Source organism: Galeopterus variegatus, unplaced genomic scaffold (assembly GCF_000696425.1).
Source record: "Galeopterus variegatus unplaced genomic scaffold, G_variegatus-3.0.2 Scaffold689, whole genome shotgun sequence".
In the NCBI taxonomy this organism is placed as follows: Eukaryota; Metazoa; Chordata; class Mammalia; order Dermoptera; family Cynocephalidae; genus Galeopterus; species Galeopterus variegatus.
The window spans coordinates 371,237-387,933 of record NW_007726800.1 but is presented as its reverse complement, the minus strand read 5'-3'; the positions used below and the strand labels follow the sequence as shown (position 1 = coordinate 387,933).

The following is a 16,697-nucleotide window of genomic DNA, read 5'->3' as shown; positions in this document are numbered from 1 at the left end:
ATGGGGGTTTCTTTCTCCTCCCTGTTTCCTCCTCCCACAACGCCCCCCTCCAGCAGGAAGTAGTTCAGAGACCTCAACGACCTTATCCCCAATAGAGGAAAAAGGGAGGAATGTAAGGCCCCATAGAAGACCCCGAAAGGGGCACTCACTAAAACATGATGCTTTTCTCTTCTGGGTCCTAACAATCTCGCCGGCGCCAAGGTGCAGCCTATCAGAAATCATTACCCGCCCCCGGCCAATTAACTACCGCCCTGTGTACTAACCACCCTCTCCCAGAACCCGGCTCTATATAAATGAATGCTTCTCCCCCGAATAAAGCGGAACTTCTCCAGTGAACTGTCAGCTCGGGTCCTGTCATCCTTTCACCCACCCCACCCCATACTCTAGAACATTTTGCAGGAAGGGGGCAGAGTGGATAGGGGGTGGAGGAGAGGGTGTAATGTTTTTGGGTGACCACGTGGGCAGACAAACTCAGGGCAGCTTGCCTGATGACTCAGTTCGTGAGGGGGTGGAGCTGAGCCCCCAGCACGGATCATGACTCGCTCTTTCCTGTCTGTGCCCTGATGTCTCCTCTTCCCGAGTGACCCTGGGATAGCAGGGCAGGAAACAAGTTCACACCACTGATAATGACAATAGCAACAGCTGCTGCTTGTCTACGTGCAGACACTGTGCTGAAGCCTTGGCTTCATCTCTAATGCTTTTGAGAGCCCTGCTGCAAAATTGGGGCAATTATCTTGTTTTACAGACATGAAAATTGCAGCTCAAAGGTCCACCAGAGTCGGAAAATTCTGGCTAGCCCTGCCCACAACCTAACTGCTGAATGCGCAGTGGTGTTCAAGGTCAGGCTGTCTGACCCCAGAGTCTGGGCAGTTTCGCCTTGTGTCCCACTCTGTGTGTAACATAATGCTTGGCAAATAAGGACAAGAAGACAACCACCAAACAACCACAGCAACTAACCTTCACCAAGCCCGTGCCATGCACCAGGGGCTGTGCCAGTGGTATTGGTACTGCCTTAGGCTGGGAGCTTCCAGAGGCATAGACAGGGGTTTGAACGCAAGTTTTTCTGGGAGGTGATCCAGAAGGCACTGGTAGGGGAATGGGGATGAGATATGAGATGGGGGACTGACCAACTGTCCTGGGTCACCTGAGACTGAGGTTTTCTTCTGGGACGTGGGACTTTCAGGGACAGTTCTGAACAAACTAGGATGAATTGGTCACCCTAGAAAGAGAAGGTGTTATGTGCTAAATTGTACCCCCGAAAAGATGTGTTGCAGTCCTAACCCCAAATACCTGTGAATGTAAGGTTGTTTGGAAATAATCTCTGCAGATGTAATCAAGTTGAGAGGAGGTCATACCAGACTATGGTGGGCCTCAGATCCAATCACAAATAGAGACACAGAGTCATGCACACAAGTGTGACAATGGAGGCGGAGATTGGAGTCATGCAGCTGCAAGCCAAGGACTGCTGGAACCTTCCAGAAGCTAAGAGGAGGCATGGAGCACATTCTTCCTCAGAGTCTGCAGAAGAAAACGCCTTTGCTGACACCTTGATTTTGTGCTTCTAGCTTCCAGACTGAGAGGATACATTTTTGTTTTAAGCCACTGAGTTTGTGGTACTTTGTTATGGCAGCCCCAGGCAACTAGTGCAGAGGGACGGCTCCAGCTCGGGACCTCTGGGAGACATGGACCCCGTATCAGAATACAAGAGGGGTTTTCATCCGCCAACACCATTTGCCACTGACGGTGGCCACACTGACACTTGTGCCTGCTCCTGCTGAGGGCTGAGGCCAGCCCTCAGCAGGAGAGGCCAGGGCCCTCCAGCAGGACTCTCAGAGCGAGTGCATAGGGAACGCTGAGGGCCAGGGGATGTGTGCTCACACATAACCACCGCAGTCTCCACCACTGGTGATGCGAGAGCCAAAGCCTTCCTCTGTTTTTCAAATGGGGAAACTGAGGCTTGGTTCAGAAGCTAGACCCAGGCCCTCGCTAGTAAGTGGGGTGCATACGGGTTTGACTTGTGCCATTAACCATAGCCCCATTGGTCCAGACACTTTATTCTGAGGAAGATGTCCAGGCTGTTTGAGGGTCTCTGCTTGAGGGCTGGAATATGTTTGACACCGACACATTTTGGAATAAGTGAGACAATCAAGATGCATGAGCAGTTTTGCTTGGTGGCTGCTATGGGCTGAATTGTGTCCTCCCCAGATTTATATGTTGAAGCCCTAACCCTCAGCACTGCAGAAAGTGACTATATTCAGAAACAGGGCCTTTGAAGAGGTGATTAAGTTAAAATAAGGTCATTAGGGTGGCCTGATCCAGTCCTTATAAGAAGAGGAGATTAGGCCACAGACACACACAGAGGGACATCCAGGTGAAGACATGGGGATGGGTGCATGGAAGAGAACCAGGAACAGCGTAGCTCCCAATCAGTGCCGGCAATGATTGTTCATGCTGGAGGTCTCCTCTTGTAGTTTTTTTATGGCTGTGGTAACACATTACCATAAACTGGGTGGCTTAAAACAGAAACTTATTCCCTCACAGTTCTGGAGGCCAGAGTCTGAAACCATTAGCACTGGGCTGAGCCAAGGTGTTGGCAGGGCCACATTTCTCTCGGAGGCTCTAGGGGAGAATCGTTCCTGTGTCTTCCAGCTTCCCGCAGCTGCTGGTGTTCATGCTTGTGGCCACATCTCTACAATCTCTGCTTCTGTGCTCACATCTGACATGATGCTTCTGTCTGTCACATCTCCCTCTGCCTCCCTCTGATAAGGACTGCATATGGGACTGCATTTAATGCCCATCCCAATAATCCAGGATAATCCCCTCATGTCAGATCCTTAATTTGATCACATACAAAGACACTTTTTCTATATAAGGTAACACATACAGGTTCTCATATCTTTGGGGGCCATTATTCAACCTGCTATAGCTGTAGTCACACATCCATGAATCCCTTCTGATCTGCGCCAGTGCTGGGATGGGAGTGAGCTGTTGAACTAGAGGACTTTGCCTTGCATCTGGAACACTGCTTTAACAGCTGTGTGGCTTTGGACAAATCATAGACCTGGCCCAGCAGCATGGGTCTCAGCTGTATTGGCAGTGGCACTTCATCAACAGTACATATGGGGGAGATCAAAGGTACAGTCACATGCATGAACACCCCCATCGCACCTTCTGCTCACAGGGAACCCAGCCCAAGACAGTGTGTTGTATCGTTTCATCCATGTGACAACCCCATGGACTATTATTTCCACTTTACCAGCCACAGCACTGAGACTCGGAGGAGTGAACTGATCCTGGGGATGGATCCTGATTCCTTGACTCAGAGTCACGGTCTGGGTGAGTCTTTGCAGCTTGACTGCAAGGGCACCTCACCGTGGAATCACTGCGGCCAACGCCAAGATGATAGGAGTGCTTGCTAGTGACTGATGGCTGCCCCTGGCCACGGTAACCCTGCCGTCCTAGTGCAGTTGGGGATGGAAGAGAGGACTCAATCCATCAGCAGTCAGAAGCAGCATCACAACAAAAACCCGTCCACAGTTCTGCCAAAAACACAGCTCAGCATTTAAACTGGACTCAAATTCTCACTTATATCTGGACCTAAATGGTTAAACTTGGCATCTAAGGTCTCCCATGATTGGGGTCGAGTCTTCCTTCCTGTCTTCCTCTGTCTAACACTCTTCCTCCATCCCCTCCTCTGCATCAGCCACTTGGGACTGCTTGATGCCTTCTGAACACGAGATGTACTTCCACAGCTCCGAACTCATGCTCATGCTCTTCCCTCTGCCTAGAATGTTCTTCTCCAGCACCACGGATCTAAGTTGCACTCACGCTTCAAAGATGAGCCCAGTGTCCCTCCTCTGAGGAGCCTCCCCAGCCAGACTCCTGCAGCTGAAGGCGCTGCTCCCTCCTGCGAGTCCCGCTGCAGTTTTGTGTGCACCGTGCTGCAGGGCTTCTTGTCCTCTGCCTGGTATGACCACCCTGGGGTGCACACTGCCCCTCCCCCACAGCCCTCAGGGGTGCCCTTGATGGCATGCTGGTCTCGTCACGGATGTGTCCCCAGCACCTTGTGCAATGCTTGCATATGGTGGATGCCCAACAAGGGTTTACTGAATGAATACTATATACTTGCATTTTGAAATCTAAATAGTTTTTGGTGTGGCTCCCCTGAGGGCCAGATAGACTCAATTTGCATATTCGTCCCGCTGTTTGGTAGCAGTATCGTCTTGGCCCAGTCATGACACCCAGGATTATTTTTCCATTTAGAGTGGAGGCAGCAGCTTTCCTGCAGAGTGGCTGTGAGGACTGAATGAGATCACATGTGTCCGTGACCACTGTGGGTCCTTGACAAACCTTACTCCCACTCAGCCCTTCATTTGGTCGAGGCCTGGCCTCATGCCACACATCTGGATACAAGGTGGCTTAGTGCTCTGACCATTTTTCATAGACAGACATGGTAGTTCGTGTTTATGATAATAGTTTTGGCCCATCCAGGGGAGAGCTCCCTAAGGACTGGATTTGTCTAGTGATGGGATTGTCCCTCCTCTAGGAGGCGTAAGACCTGTTTCCAGAGGAGTCCAAGTGAAGGCTTGATGGCCACCAGTAGGAATGCTGCAAGGGGACTCACACGTCCACTGGGGTTTCCCTTCTTCCTTGAGAGCCACCACGTCCTCAGTTCACTCAGCTCCTTGGTTCCCATGAAGCCCCATCAGCTTTTCAGAAGGCTGTGTGGTTGAAATTCCTTCTTGGCTCTTCCAGGCCACCTGCCCACATCCCTTGTATGGCTGCAGATATTGCCAGTCAAGGTCAAGGTCAAGGTCAGGTGTTCTCCCTCTGATGTGAGAGCCGTCACTCTCCAAATTAGCCCCGAAATGCCAAAGGCAGCAATGCCATCTGAGCCCAACATCTCCTATGGAATGGATCGGAGACCACCTTCCAGCCTCCCCAACTGCTTGTCTTTCTTCCCAACCCCCTGCACATCTGCTTGCTTTGCCCAAACTTCGAAACCCAAGCCTGTAGGGAGAGTGGATGAGCACACCCCTCCCATCACAGCCTGAACCCCTGGCTTGTCCGAGAGGAAATAGCTGGTCTGGATGTTCTAAGACAGGCACACAGATATGTGCACAGAGGGACCTCAGCTCTGTGGGGGGTGGCATCCCTTCTGCCCCGAGGCCCTTAAGTTGAGCTGATCCCTGGCCTTGCACCCATGCTTCAGGCCAGGCTCTGAGCAGCTCTCAGACTGACATGCGATCAATCCGTTAGCATGAGTGACAGTCTCAACACAGATGCTTCTCTGGGGCTCTTACGGGAGGGACACCATAACTACCAGGAGTCCTGTTCCTAGTTTTCCCTCAGCTGCTCCAGCTAGTCCAGAGCAGGGTGACCCCAGAAACCTCCCAGGATCCCTTGGCACCCATCAAGGTGTGCCCTGCTGAAAGCAAGCCAGCTGACATCAACGTGATCCCCCCAACATACTGCAAAGGTCGTCAGAAAGTGGGTTGTTGTGAAAGGAGTTTGATGCACATCAGAGCTGCGTGGGGCAGAGGAAGGGGCACAAGCCCATGGTGTGATCACGTTCTTCCTTTAACCAGCTGCAGGGCCTCAGGTGAGCCTCCTAACCCTTCTGAGCCTAACTTTTCTCATGTGCTGTCATTAGGAACAGGCACAAACTCCCTGGCTAGTGTCCTGCTGGACCAGTGGCAGTTTGTGTTTCCTGGTGTGGTAGGTAGGGTGTGGCTGTGTGACTTTTGCTTGAGGGAATTTATGTAGTTGTGGCACATGTCACTGCCAGGCCAGGGTTGTAAAGGGCCAGTGTAAGGTGTGCCACATCCCCCCCCACCTGCCACAGGGGCAGCAGCCCTGCCGGACAGCACCCCTGAGAAGGGGAGCCCTGGGACAGGGTCTCCAGCCCCTGCAGTGGACAGCTAGTGGGAGTGAGAAACCATCCTGGGGGGTTAAGGCCACTGACTCTTGGGGGCTGTTTCTTCCTGCAGCAAAACCTAGCCCATCCTGACTGATACATGGGGGTAATAAGATCTTCCATGCAGTGGCATGACTGCATAGGTGAGCCAGGACACAGCAAATGTCCCCTCCTCCACCTTCTCTTTGACAAGTAATCAACAGATTAGGCTGAGCTCACATGCTTTTTATGGAACTGAACATAAGACTGGTCCCTGCGCACACTGAGTCTAAGAGAGTATCTCAAGGAAAATGCAGGACTGCATTTGTATTTGACAGAAGCTGTGGATGGGGCCAGCCCGTGGCTCACTCGGGAGAGTGCAGTGCTGATAACACCAGGGCCACGGGTTCGAATCCCATATAGGGATGGCCGGTTGGCTCACTGGGTGAGCGTGGTGCTGACAACACCAAGTCAAGGGTTAAGATCCCCTTACCCGTCATCTTTAAAAAAAAAAAAAAAGAAGCTGTGGATGGCTATGATTTGCCAGATATGAGCAATGTGAAATAAAGGTCTGAGGGATCCAGTTTCAGCCAGAGGCCTCTCTGGGATAGATATATGGATATATATGACAAATTAACTACCCAGGTTGGGGTCATCTGTTGAATAATCAAGGGCTCCTTTCTTCCCTCACTATATAAGTGAGGCTGAGAGACTCAGATTCAAGTTCCGGCTCTGCCATTTCCCAGTGGGGTGGCGCTGGAAGTCACCACATGTCTCTGAGCTAGTGTCCTCTTCTGTGATAAAGGCATTACCTGCCAGCATCGACAGAGGTTGGGTATCGCCTATCACACAGCAAGTGCTCAATAAACACAAGCTTTAACGTGGCATGTCAGTGCTGTTAACTCCCAAGCTATGGCAGGAAATGAGATGGCATTTTTGGCCTGGGGGTACAGTGAGGTCTTTCACACCCTCCAGATCACTCAGGAGATAGTGGCCTGCTTCATGGACATACACAGCTTAGCTTTGGGCCATGTGAAGGCTCTGGAATGTCTCCACTTCATTTGCAAAGGCTGTGGGATCAGCACTGACAGAGAAGCGACCTGAAGTTCATCTTCCCCACACAATGGATATTTTACTGACCCCTGGATCTGCTGGCTTTGAACCAAATTGGAAAATGGCATTTAAGGTTTGAAGTCAATTGGAAAGACAACTCGTTATGTTCTGACCACCACTGGGTGAAGGTGTCCAGGGCTGGGAGTGAATGAGTGTGGGGCTTCTCTAATGCCACGGCCCATGGAGTCCCCCACGGCACTTATGTTTCAGAGACGGGGAGGTTATTGCTAAAATGCAGCCAAAGATGCCTTGAAAGTTATGTGGTATGTTGACCTTCTAACTCGGAGATTGAGGACGCTATAGTAAGGGCACACAGAGCGCCCGGAGGGGAAGAGGCGGTGGAGCTAAGGAGCTGGGTGTGATGCCAACTGCAGGAGCTGGGCTGACCATATCTACTCCCTGGTGCTCAGCTTCCCCGTCTTCCAAATGGCAAAGATGAGACACTCCAGCTCAGGGTTGAGGCTGTCATGGACACCGGGGACCAGGCACAGAGTAGCTGTTCTGTAACTGTGAACGCAGGTGCAGCTGTCATGTGGGCCTGGGGCTAGGAGGCTGGGGTTTGGTGTGCCGGGTACACTGACCTTCACCTCATCTGAGATGGCAGCAGAATATCCAGGAAGTTCTGGGCTTGGCACTAGTAAATTAGCAGGCAGACTATGAGCAGAGTGTCCAGAACAGGTGGCGGAATGAGGGGGACAGGGTCAAAGAGTCCGAGAATGAATGGTGGATTCTTTCTCAGAGGCATCTGTTGGAGTCCCACTTTCTCCAGGTGGTATCACCTGGTATTACGGGCTGCAGGGAGCCCTCATGGTCATTCAAGCAAGGAGCTTCACCCTCCTTCTGCAAATGCTGTTGGGTTCCTTGCTCTGTGCAGAACCCTTGCAAAGTCCTTGTCTTTTGTTTTCTTGCTCAGACAGCTCTCTGATCTAATTTTCGACCTCTCCCCTCTTCCAGCCACACTGGTCTCTGTGCTGTTCCTTACACAGGCCGAGCATGGCCCTGCCTCAGGGCCCTTGTGCCTGCTATTTTTCTAGCTTGGACTTTGCCATTCCCACACTGCTCCACTCCCTCACTGCACTCAGGTCTCTGCTCAAACGTCACCTTCTTCGAGAGGCCTTCATAGGCCACCCTGTCTCAAATAACACGTCTGCCCCCACTGCTTCCCTGTCCAGCTCCAGGACCATGGAACACAGGACTTGTTCCCGCTCTGTCCCCATTGCCTGAAACGGTGCCTGGTACGTAGTAGGGGGTCAATAAATACGTGTTGAATTAACGAGCAAGGGAATGGATAGATTCTTTGCTTACACAAAAAGAACTTATATCTGAATCCTGAGTATGTGGCCATTTTCCTACCAATCACTGTCACCCTTGGGAGAGTGACCCCACTAGCTGTGGTTATAATGATGACAGTGAGGATGTTAAATGGGTGGCAGGGTTGCAGGGAGCCCTGGGGCTATCTCTTGGAATTTGTCTAACACAGAGACAAGCACATTATAAGTATAAAACAACAAGTAGGTTGTAGGTTTGAGGCTCTAACCTAGGTCTCCTTGCACACCCTCAGCAGTGGGTAGCCTGCTCCTTCTGAGGCAGCCCCTGGCATTTAGAAGCAGCTCTATGAAGATGCAGAAGGGAGAAGGGGGATTACGGGGTTTGGCTGAAGCACAGTTTCTTTCTTCCTTAGGACAATAGATAAGTCCCCAGTTGAAAGAGAGATCAGCCTCTGCTCTACGAATCACCCCTCAGAGGGCTGCAGAATCAAAGGGGATCCCAGGGACAAGAGGCTCCCTTTTGGTCATACCTGAATGAATGGGAAGAGGAGCCCGACAGCAAAGTTGGAGAGCCAGTTGATGGTGCCCGCGACGATGAAGGCAGCTGGCTTCTGTGATTGCTCGAAGACCTCGGCAGTCAAGATGAATGGAATGCCACCTGCAGTGTGAGAGCCAGCATGTGGAATTACTCACTCTGAGAAGACATGCCAGGAGTATCCATCTCCACATGCTGAGCCTTAGAACCAGCCACGTGGCAGGGGAATTCTCTCTTGGCAAGAGCCTGTTTGGGAGTGAGGGCCGGAGTTATCCCTTAGCTCTGAAGCCCTAATGGTATAAAAACCATTCTCTGACCTGGCCTATCCAAATGAGAGATTCACCATCCTCTTGGCTCTCCAAATGCCCTCTGAATCATGCTGTGATGCATTACAAATTGAGTACCATATGTATAAATTTGATCTATAAGGCAACTGACATTGACTGAATATATTGTGTTTAAAATGGCTCTAATTTAATCTTCAGAATAACTGAGGCAGGTATCAGCTACCACATCCCTGAGTGAGAAAACGGAGGCCCAGAGAGGTTACTTGACTTGCCCAAGTTTACCCAGCTCGTGAATATTGCAGAGCCAGACTTTGGTCTCCAAATCTCGTGCTTTTTTCTGCTAATCCTTCTTGAGAGGGGACAGAAGCCCCTGCCCAACTTGCTAGGCTTTTATCCTTCTTAATGTCCCTTGACTGGACGTATGGTGGGCCCCAGTTCCTGAGTCACTGCAGCAGCTGAGAGTTACTCAGTGGAGATGGCATTGGCATTGGGGCGGGATGATTCCTTATTTTGAGAGACTGTCCTGTGCAACTGCAGGATGTTTAGTACCCTTCATCTCCAATGCCAGGGGTGCCCCCAATCACCATGACAACCCAAGCTACCCTCACAGATTTCCAAACACCCTTGGGGTACCACGCTCGGCAGAGAATCTCTGAGGTCTGTACCTTCCCCTTCCCACGTGTCCTGCTCAGTGAGACGGGATGGGGCCCTGTGGCCAGACCCAGGACCTGGGCTCAGCATGGCTGCTGGGGGCCTGCTTGTACTCCCCCTTATACCCACACCCACTCTGCTGATCAGATCTTCACCTTGGTGTTTCTCAGACAAGACAAGGTGGGTAGTGAAGGGGAGTCCCCGAGGGACCTTTACAAACTCTAGGGAGACCCTGAACACAGTTTGGAAATCATTAGGCTAGAGGCAATTATTCTGTCAACATTCAGCATTATTTACTGGACTGGGTCTGGTCCAACAGTGGTGGTGGAGAAACAATGGCTCTGCCTACACAGAGCTCCCTCGTCTGGTGGGGAAGACAAGATGACTTCATTAGAAAGGAAGTGAGTAAAGTAATAAATAAGAAGAAAATGGGATAAGCGCTCTGGAGAGATGCACAGGGCCATGGGTGGTTGATCATAGCGGTGGCAGGGGAAGGGCTCTCTCAGGAGGTGACAGTGCAGAAGTGGCTTGGAGGAGGAGAATCAGCTTGGGAAGATCTAGGAAGATCACGCTATGTGGAGGGATTGGTGACCAGAGGTTGGGTCAAGGTCTAGGACAGGGGCCAGTCTGTCTGGGCAACTGAGGGAGATAGGAACGGGATGAGGTGGCAAAAGTGAGCAGTGCCAGTGAAGCAGCCTTTTGTAGATCAAGGAGAAGGTTTGCTATTGAAGGAAACCACTGAGGGGTTCCACACAGGGGTTGGGGTGATCAATTTGCATTTCGTAGAGATCATTGCTGCTTGGAGAAAGAGCTGGAGGGTGTACAAGTGGATGCAGGAGCCTGTTGAGGCAGTTCAGGGAAGAGGCAATGGTTGTGTAGGAAGGCTTGCACGGTGGCAGTGGGGATGGAAGGAAAGAGTCAAATTTGGAGACTATCTGCTCCATGGAGGCGAGCATTGCACATATCATAATCACTCATCGTCAAACTCACCCAACCAAGCAACCCAGGGTCACAGAGCCACAGAGCCAGGACCAATTCAAGTCCTGTCTCTGCAGAGCTTTCACTGGCATCACCCCACTACACTGCCAGCAAGCCTTGGACTCCAACTAATGAAGTCCAAAAACTTGACTCAGAATGGACCGTCCTTCACCTCCCACTAGACCGTGAGCCCCCAGAGTGGATGCTGTCTCTATTTGCCTGGAATCTTTGACAGAGAGTAGATTCTCCATCAGTATCTACAGACATGAATTAAATGCTCAAAATTTGATGTTGACAGGATTTGATATGCTGTTTACTGCAAAAGAAAGCAGACTCTCTATATCTTAAAGGTATTTATGAAAATGTGTGGGAACAATGGTTACACATTGAAATGTGGTAAAACCAGCCTTCGGGTGTGTGGAGTGCAGAATATTTCATCGTCAGGAAGTGTTTGTGTCATGCACCCAGTTGGTCCTGCAGCTAACACCTCTGGGCAACTTGCAGCACGTCCTAGAGGGTCATTTCACAGCTTTTCTGAAGCCTGAATAGGGATCTGGCCTTTAACTTCCCATGACTTCCCTAGGTGTTTTTAGAAGCATCTGTGGATAACTCAGGACTACTGATTCTGGTATATCAGAATGTGGCACCTCAGCTTACAATGTAGTAGAAAATTGACAAATCTGTCCCCCCACCCCATGTCTCTTTGTTGCTTCAGGGCTGGGGCCATACATAACTTGTTTATTGGTTATGGTCACTGTTCCCAGAACAGTGATGAATGCATACTAAGTTTTCTGTAAATGTATGTAGAACCAATGCAAGAACAAATGATTAAGGCACCCTGGAGTTCATGGTATGTCTATATCAGGTCTCTTCTCTATTGCCTTCACTGGGACTTCAGACCAGCCCCTGAGGACAATTTCAAGCAACCACGAGGATCCTGGACAACTTTGTTGTGCTGATGGGTTTTCATTCCCATTGTCTCCTCCATCCTTACAACCAGAGAGGGTGGTGAAGCAGCGTGGGCTAGAGCATGGGTTCTGGTGCCATTAAGAAAAAGTTTAAGTCCTGGCTCCATTAATTCTCACTAGAATTCAGTTCTCTCACTTGTAAAGTGATGATAGTAAGGATTTACTACTGGGGGTGTTTGTGAGCATTAAATGAACTACTGTATGCAAGCACTAGTGTAAGTCTTGCACATGAGAGGCACTGAATTAAGTGTTAGATACCATAATAACGATTTAAAACCCTTCTGTATCATGTCCCCCATTTTATAATGAGTTAGCTGAAGCTCAGAGAAGGGGAGTGACATGACCAAGATCTCTTAGCCAGGAATGGTAATGATGATGATGGTGATAGTGATGATGGTGATAGTGAAGATGATAATCATAATGGCAATGGTGACGGTCATGAGGATGATGACAGTGGAGATGATGATGGTGATGGTGATGACGATGGTAGTGGAGATGTAATGTTGATGGTGATGATGATGGTGAAGAAGATGGTGATAACGATGATGATACTGAAGATGATAATGATGGTCATGATGATGGTGATGATGATGATGATGATGGTCATGATGATGATAGTGGAGATGATGGTGATGGTGATGATGATGATGATGGTGATAGTGGGGATGATGGTGATGGTTATGCTGATGGTGATAATGATGACAATAGTGGAGATGATGATGGTGATGGTGATGATGATGGTGATAGTGGGGATGATGATGATGGTTATGCTGATGGTCATGATGATGGTGATGGTGATGATGGTGATGATGATAGTGGAGATGATGATGATGGTCATGATGATGGTGATAATGATGACAATAGTGGAGATGATAATGATGATGGTTATGAGGATGGTTGTGATGGTAATGGTGATGGTGATAGTGAAGATGATGATGATGGTCATGATGATGGTGATAATGATGACGATAGTGGAGATGATGACAGTGATGGTGACGATGATAGTGAAGATAATGATGATGGTCATGATGATGGTGATGATGACGACAATAGTGGAGATGATGACAGTGATGGTGACGATGATAGTGAAGATGATGATGATGGTCATGATGATGGTGATAATGATGACGATAGTGGAGATGATGACAGTGATGGTGACGATGATAATGAAGATGATGATGATGGTCATGATGATGGTGATAATGATGACAATAGTGGAGATGATGATGGTGATGGTGATGATGATGATGATGATAGTGGAGATGATGATGGTGATGATGATGACAATAGTGGAGATGATGATGGTGATGGTGATGATGATGATGATGATAGTGGAGATGATGATGGTGATGGTGATAGTGAAGATGATGGTGATGGTGATAGTGAAGATGATGGTGATGATGATGGTCATGATGATGGTGATGATGATGGTGATAGTAGAAATGATGGTGAAAATGATGATGATGGTGCTGCTGCAGCTGCTGGTGATGATGATGATGAAGATGATGGTAACTATGTGGCAGGCATTGTGAAATCTCTTCACATACATTGTTTCGTTTAATTATCATGACTATGTGATAGTCATTGCTATTATTTTTCCATTTAACGTATAAAGAAACTGAGGCTTAGGATAGTTAAGTAATTTCCTCAAGATCACACCAACGAGATGCAGACTCAGTGCTGAGAGACTCCAGAGCATGAGTCTTAATCACTCCACTGTGCTGCAAACAAGTCTAAGAGACTAACAAATGTTAACATACTTGAAGGAAACTTAGTTGTCTTTATAGTTTTATCTGAATTCTCTCCCAAATCCTCTTTACTGAAGGCATTGGTGGCCTGATTTTCTAAGAGTCTCTTCAAATCCAGGGTAAAATGAGAACAAATGGGGTAACATGAAAACAAAATAAATTTCTGGTAGGTTATTTTATTTTATTTTCCAAAACTAAAGTAGTTTTATTATTTTTCCTGTGTATCATGAGTAATATTTGCTCATTTAAAACAATTAAAGGAAGCATACAACACAGAAAAGTATGAAAAGGAAACAAAAATCATTCCTAAACCTTCCACCCAGAAATTATCTCCATTTGTATTTTGGTATTTGGCATTGACATTAAATGTTCTATGAACAAACTATTTCTCCTTTAAGTGATTGGCTTTTTCTACCGAGACCCCAAAGAAATTGTTCCTTATCCTTGAAACTCATTAATTTAATGATGATATATCTGGTGTTGATTTCTCTATAGCAATTTTTACTTTTTGTAGAACACAGCATGTCCCCTTGAGCTGCAGATCCACTCTTCATTTATTTCCTATGTTACCCCTTTGAAAATGACTCTGTTCTACATGTTGACTTCCTTGCTTCAGAAGCATTGATTATCCTTACGTCGGATCAACCTTGTCTCTCTTTCGCATCTATCATCTCTTGCATGACTCTGCACTCTTGTTTGCTAAGTAGGGTTTGCATGCTCTGGGCAGTTCCTCTCTTCCTTCTTCCCTCCCTCTCTTTCTTCTCTTCCTTCTTCTGGTGTCTCATGTTGAAGCTTTCCCTGCATCATGGCTCCTCATCATTTCTATACTTGATGGAGTGAGCTGCTCCATCCAGTTTCCACCTGCTGAGCTCTGGTAGATGATTCATCTTTGACTTCTTTCCTGCTTACCATCTTCCAGTTTGTCCAGTATTTCAAACCACAGTTTGAGGTCTAAGTATTGCCTTTCAGTAACTTTTCTATAAATCGAGGACAATGCTGGGGGTGTGAAAGAGAGAAAACCTGGTTAGGGCTGACAGCAGCCCTTTCTGGAGGATCTGGGTTTTGCTCCCTCTCTTTCTCATCTGACATTTTGTAAAGTGACATGCACCAGAACCCATTCCACATGCTCAGGGATATATTCTACTCCAGTGTCCTTTAACTGGCTTCTTTGAATTAGGATGAAGTCTTGCAAAATGTCAACCCTTGGGACCCTTCAAGAGGGCTGCTGGGGGGCAGTATCTTCTTGACCTTTCCCTGGGATTGCCACCTCACCTCCTCTGTCCACCTTATGCCCACCCCACCCAAACAGGGTGCTAGTGAGAGTTCTTAGGGTTTTTTGAACCTCCTTCTTTGGTCAGTGCTATTTCCTAGAGTGGAGACAGAATATGCTGTGCTAGAATTGTTCTTCATTGGCTGACAATTTTCAAGGTCTATGGTAGATTTCCTTGTTTGGTTGCTGCTGTCCAATCTTTTCTCTGTGTAAAGATTTGCTTCATTGGTATTATTGGTTTTTTTTTTCTTAACAATTTTTCCCCCTGCTTATTTTGTTAGGTATTTGTGGTAGGGAGATTCTGGAAAAAGGTTATACATGACCATGTTTACCCAAAATCCCCTGATAATTAGTATTTTAAAGGTAAGTTATTGGTGTTTCTTGTGGTAGGTCTGCAGGTGCTGGTCATTTTAAAATGATATACTTCAAAGTTAAAGGGCAGATGAAAACAATCTCTTCTAGTAAGGATTTTGACAAGAGAATGCCTCCTTTAAAATTCTCTGGGCTGGGGCCTTTATGTTTGTGGATATTATTATTCACAATAAGAATGTGCATTCCTTATCTCATTGAATTATTTTTCATGACAAAACTATGAATTATGAATAGTTATTACAGAGGAAGCTTAGATTCCAGGCATTAGAGGGCTTTGCCCAAATTACTAGTCCTGCTTATTAGTGAAAGAGATAACATCCTAGTTGGGTCTTCTTCTTCTTTTTTTTTTTTTTTTGTCTTTTGTCATTTTTCCGTGTCCGGCAATGGATCGCAACCCTCAGTGTTGCCCCCGTACCGGACCGGGGACCGGCAACGGGATCGCAAGCCTCGGTGTTGCTCCCGCGCCTCGCTCAGCCAGTGAGCGGGAGCCGGTCTGTATGTGGGATCCGAACCCTCGGACGGGAGCGCCGCCGCACTTCTCAAGCGGTGCACTATCCAGTGCGCCACCGGGCCGGCCCCCTAGTTGGGTCTTCTGATTCTAAACACTGTGTTCCTTTGATTGCACCTCTCAGTTCCAATCAGGATGGCGATAGTGTCACGCTGTACCCCTATGTCTTGCAGAAGGTTCTCATCATATCATAGTACTCAGCCCCTTTTGCCTAAAATCCCAATACAGCTTAAACTTTGAAAATTAGCCCCAAATGATAACGTCTCTGGGTCAGCTCATCTCATTACTTTATTTGAATCTTATTTGTTGTCTCCTTTTGTGATCTTATTCTGGATTTCCTCAGAAGCAGATCCTGACAAGTAGTTCTGGTGTAAGTTGGTCCTAGAAACACTGGTAAGAGTGTGGGGAAGGGAGGAAGTGGACAAAGGGCATGTTGTTGGCAAGTTACCACTGTGAGCAACCACAGCTGAATCCAGCTGGGACCCTCGGAAACTGTGGAAAACACATCTTGGAATTACTGGATCTTAGGGACAAGCAGCTGCGTTATTTATTCACCAAGTCCTGTCAGTCGCTGGTCGAGGGCTGCTGTGTGGGCAGTGCTTGTGGCTTGTCATGAGCATGGGCTGTGAGGGCTCTGGAAGCCCTCAGGCAAGAAGATGAAGGAGATTGCTCTTGTAGGTCTAGCTGAGATGTACAAAAGAGCGTGAACAAGGGAATTTGAGGAGAGGCACCAAGAGTTTCTGCTACTGTCATCTATTCTGTGAGCATTAGGCTTCCCAATAACTGTTGTAATAATTGCATAACAATTATTAATAATTAAGTAGATCTTTTATCTTAGACACCTTAGTAATTGCTTGATGAGTGGGGATATAATTGTTAAGAGCATGAATTAGGGGTATTACACTATGACTTAGATGATGGTGTGGGGATACAATGATATATATTACATATATTATCTTATGGTTAAAAGCATGAATTAGGAATATTACACTATGGTAAAAGCATAGAGTAGGGTATAACATTAGGGTTATGTGCATGGAGTAGGGTATAACACTCAGGTTAAGAGCACTGAGTAGGTAAAACCCCAGGGTTAAGAGAATGGA

General features: G+C 47.8%; 1 protein-coding gene across 1 annotated transcript in view; it reads right to left on the bottom strand.

Moving 5' to 3' along the window:
• Positions 1-16,697, bottom strand: part of SLC2A9 (solute carrier family 2 (facilitated glucose transporter), member 9) — a 201,002-nt gene that overhangs the window by 17,688 nt on the left and 166,617 nt on the right. The window contains exon 13 of the mRNA XM_008571485.1: positions 8,808-8,935. Coding sequence (XP_008569707.1) covers positions 8,808-8,935 — 128 coding nt within the window. The remainder of the gene's footprint in view (positions 1-8,807; positions 8,936-16,697) is intronic.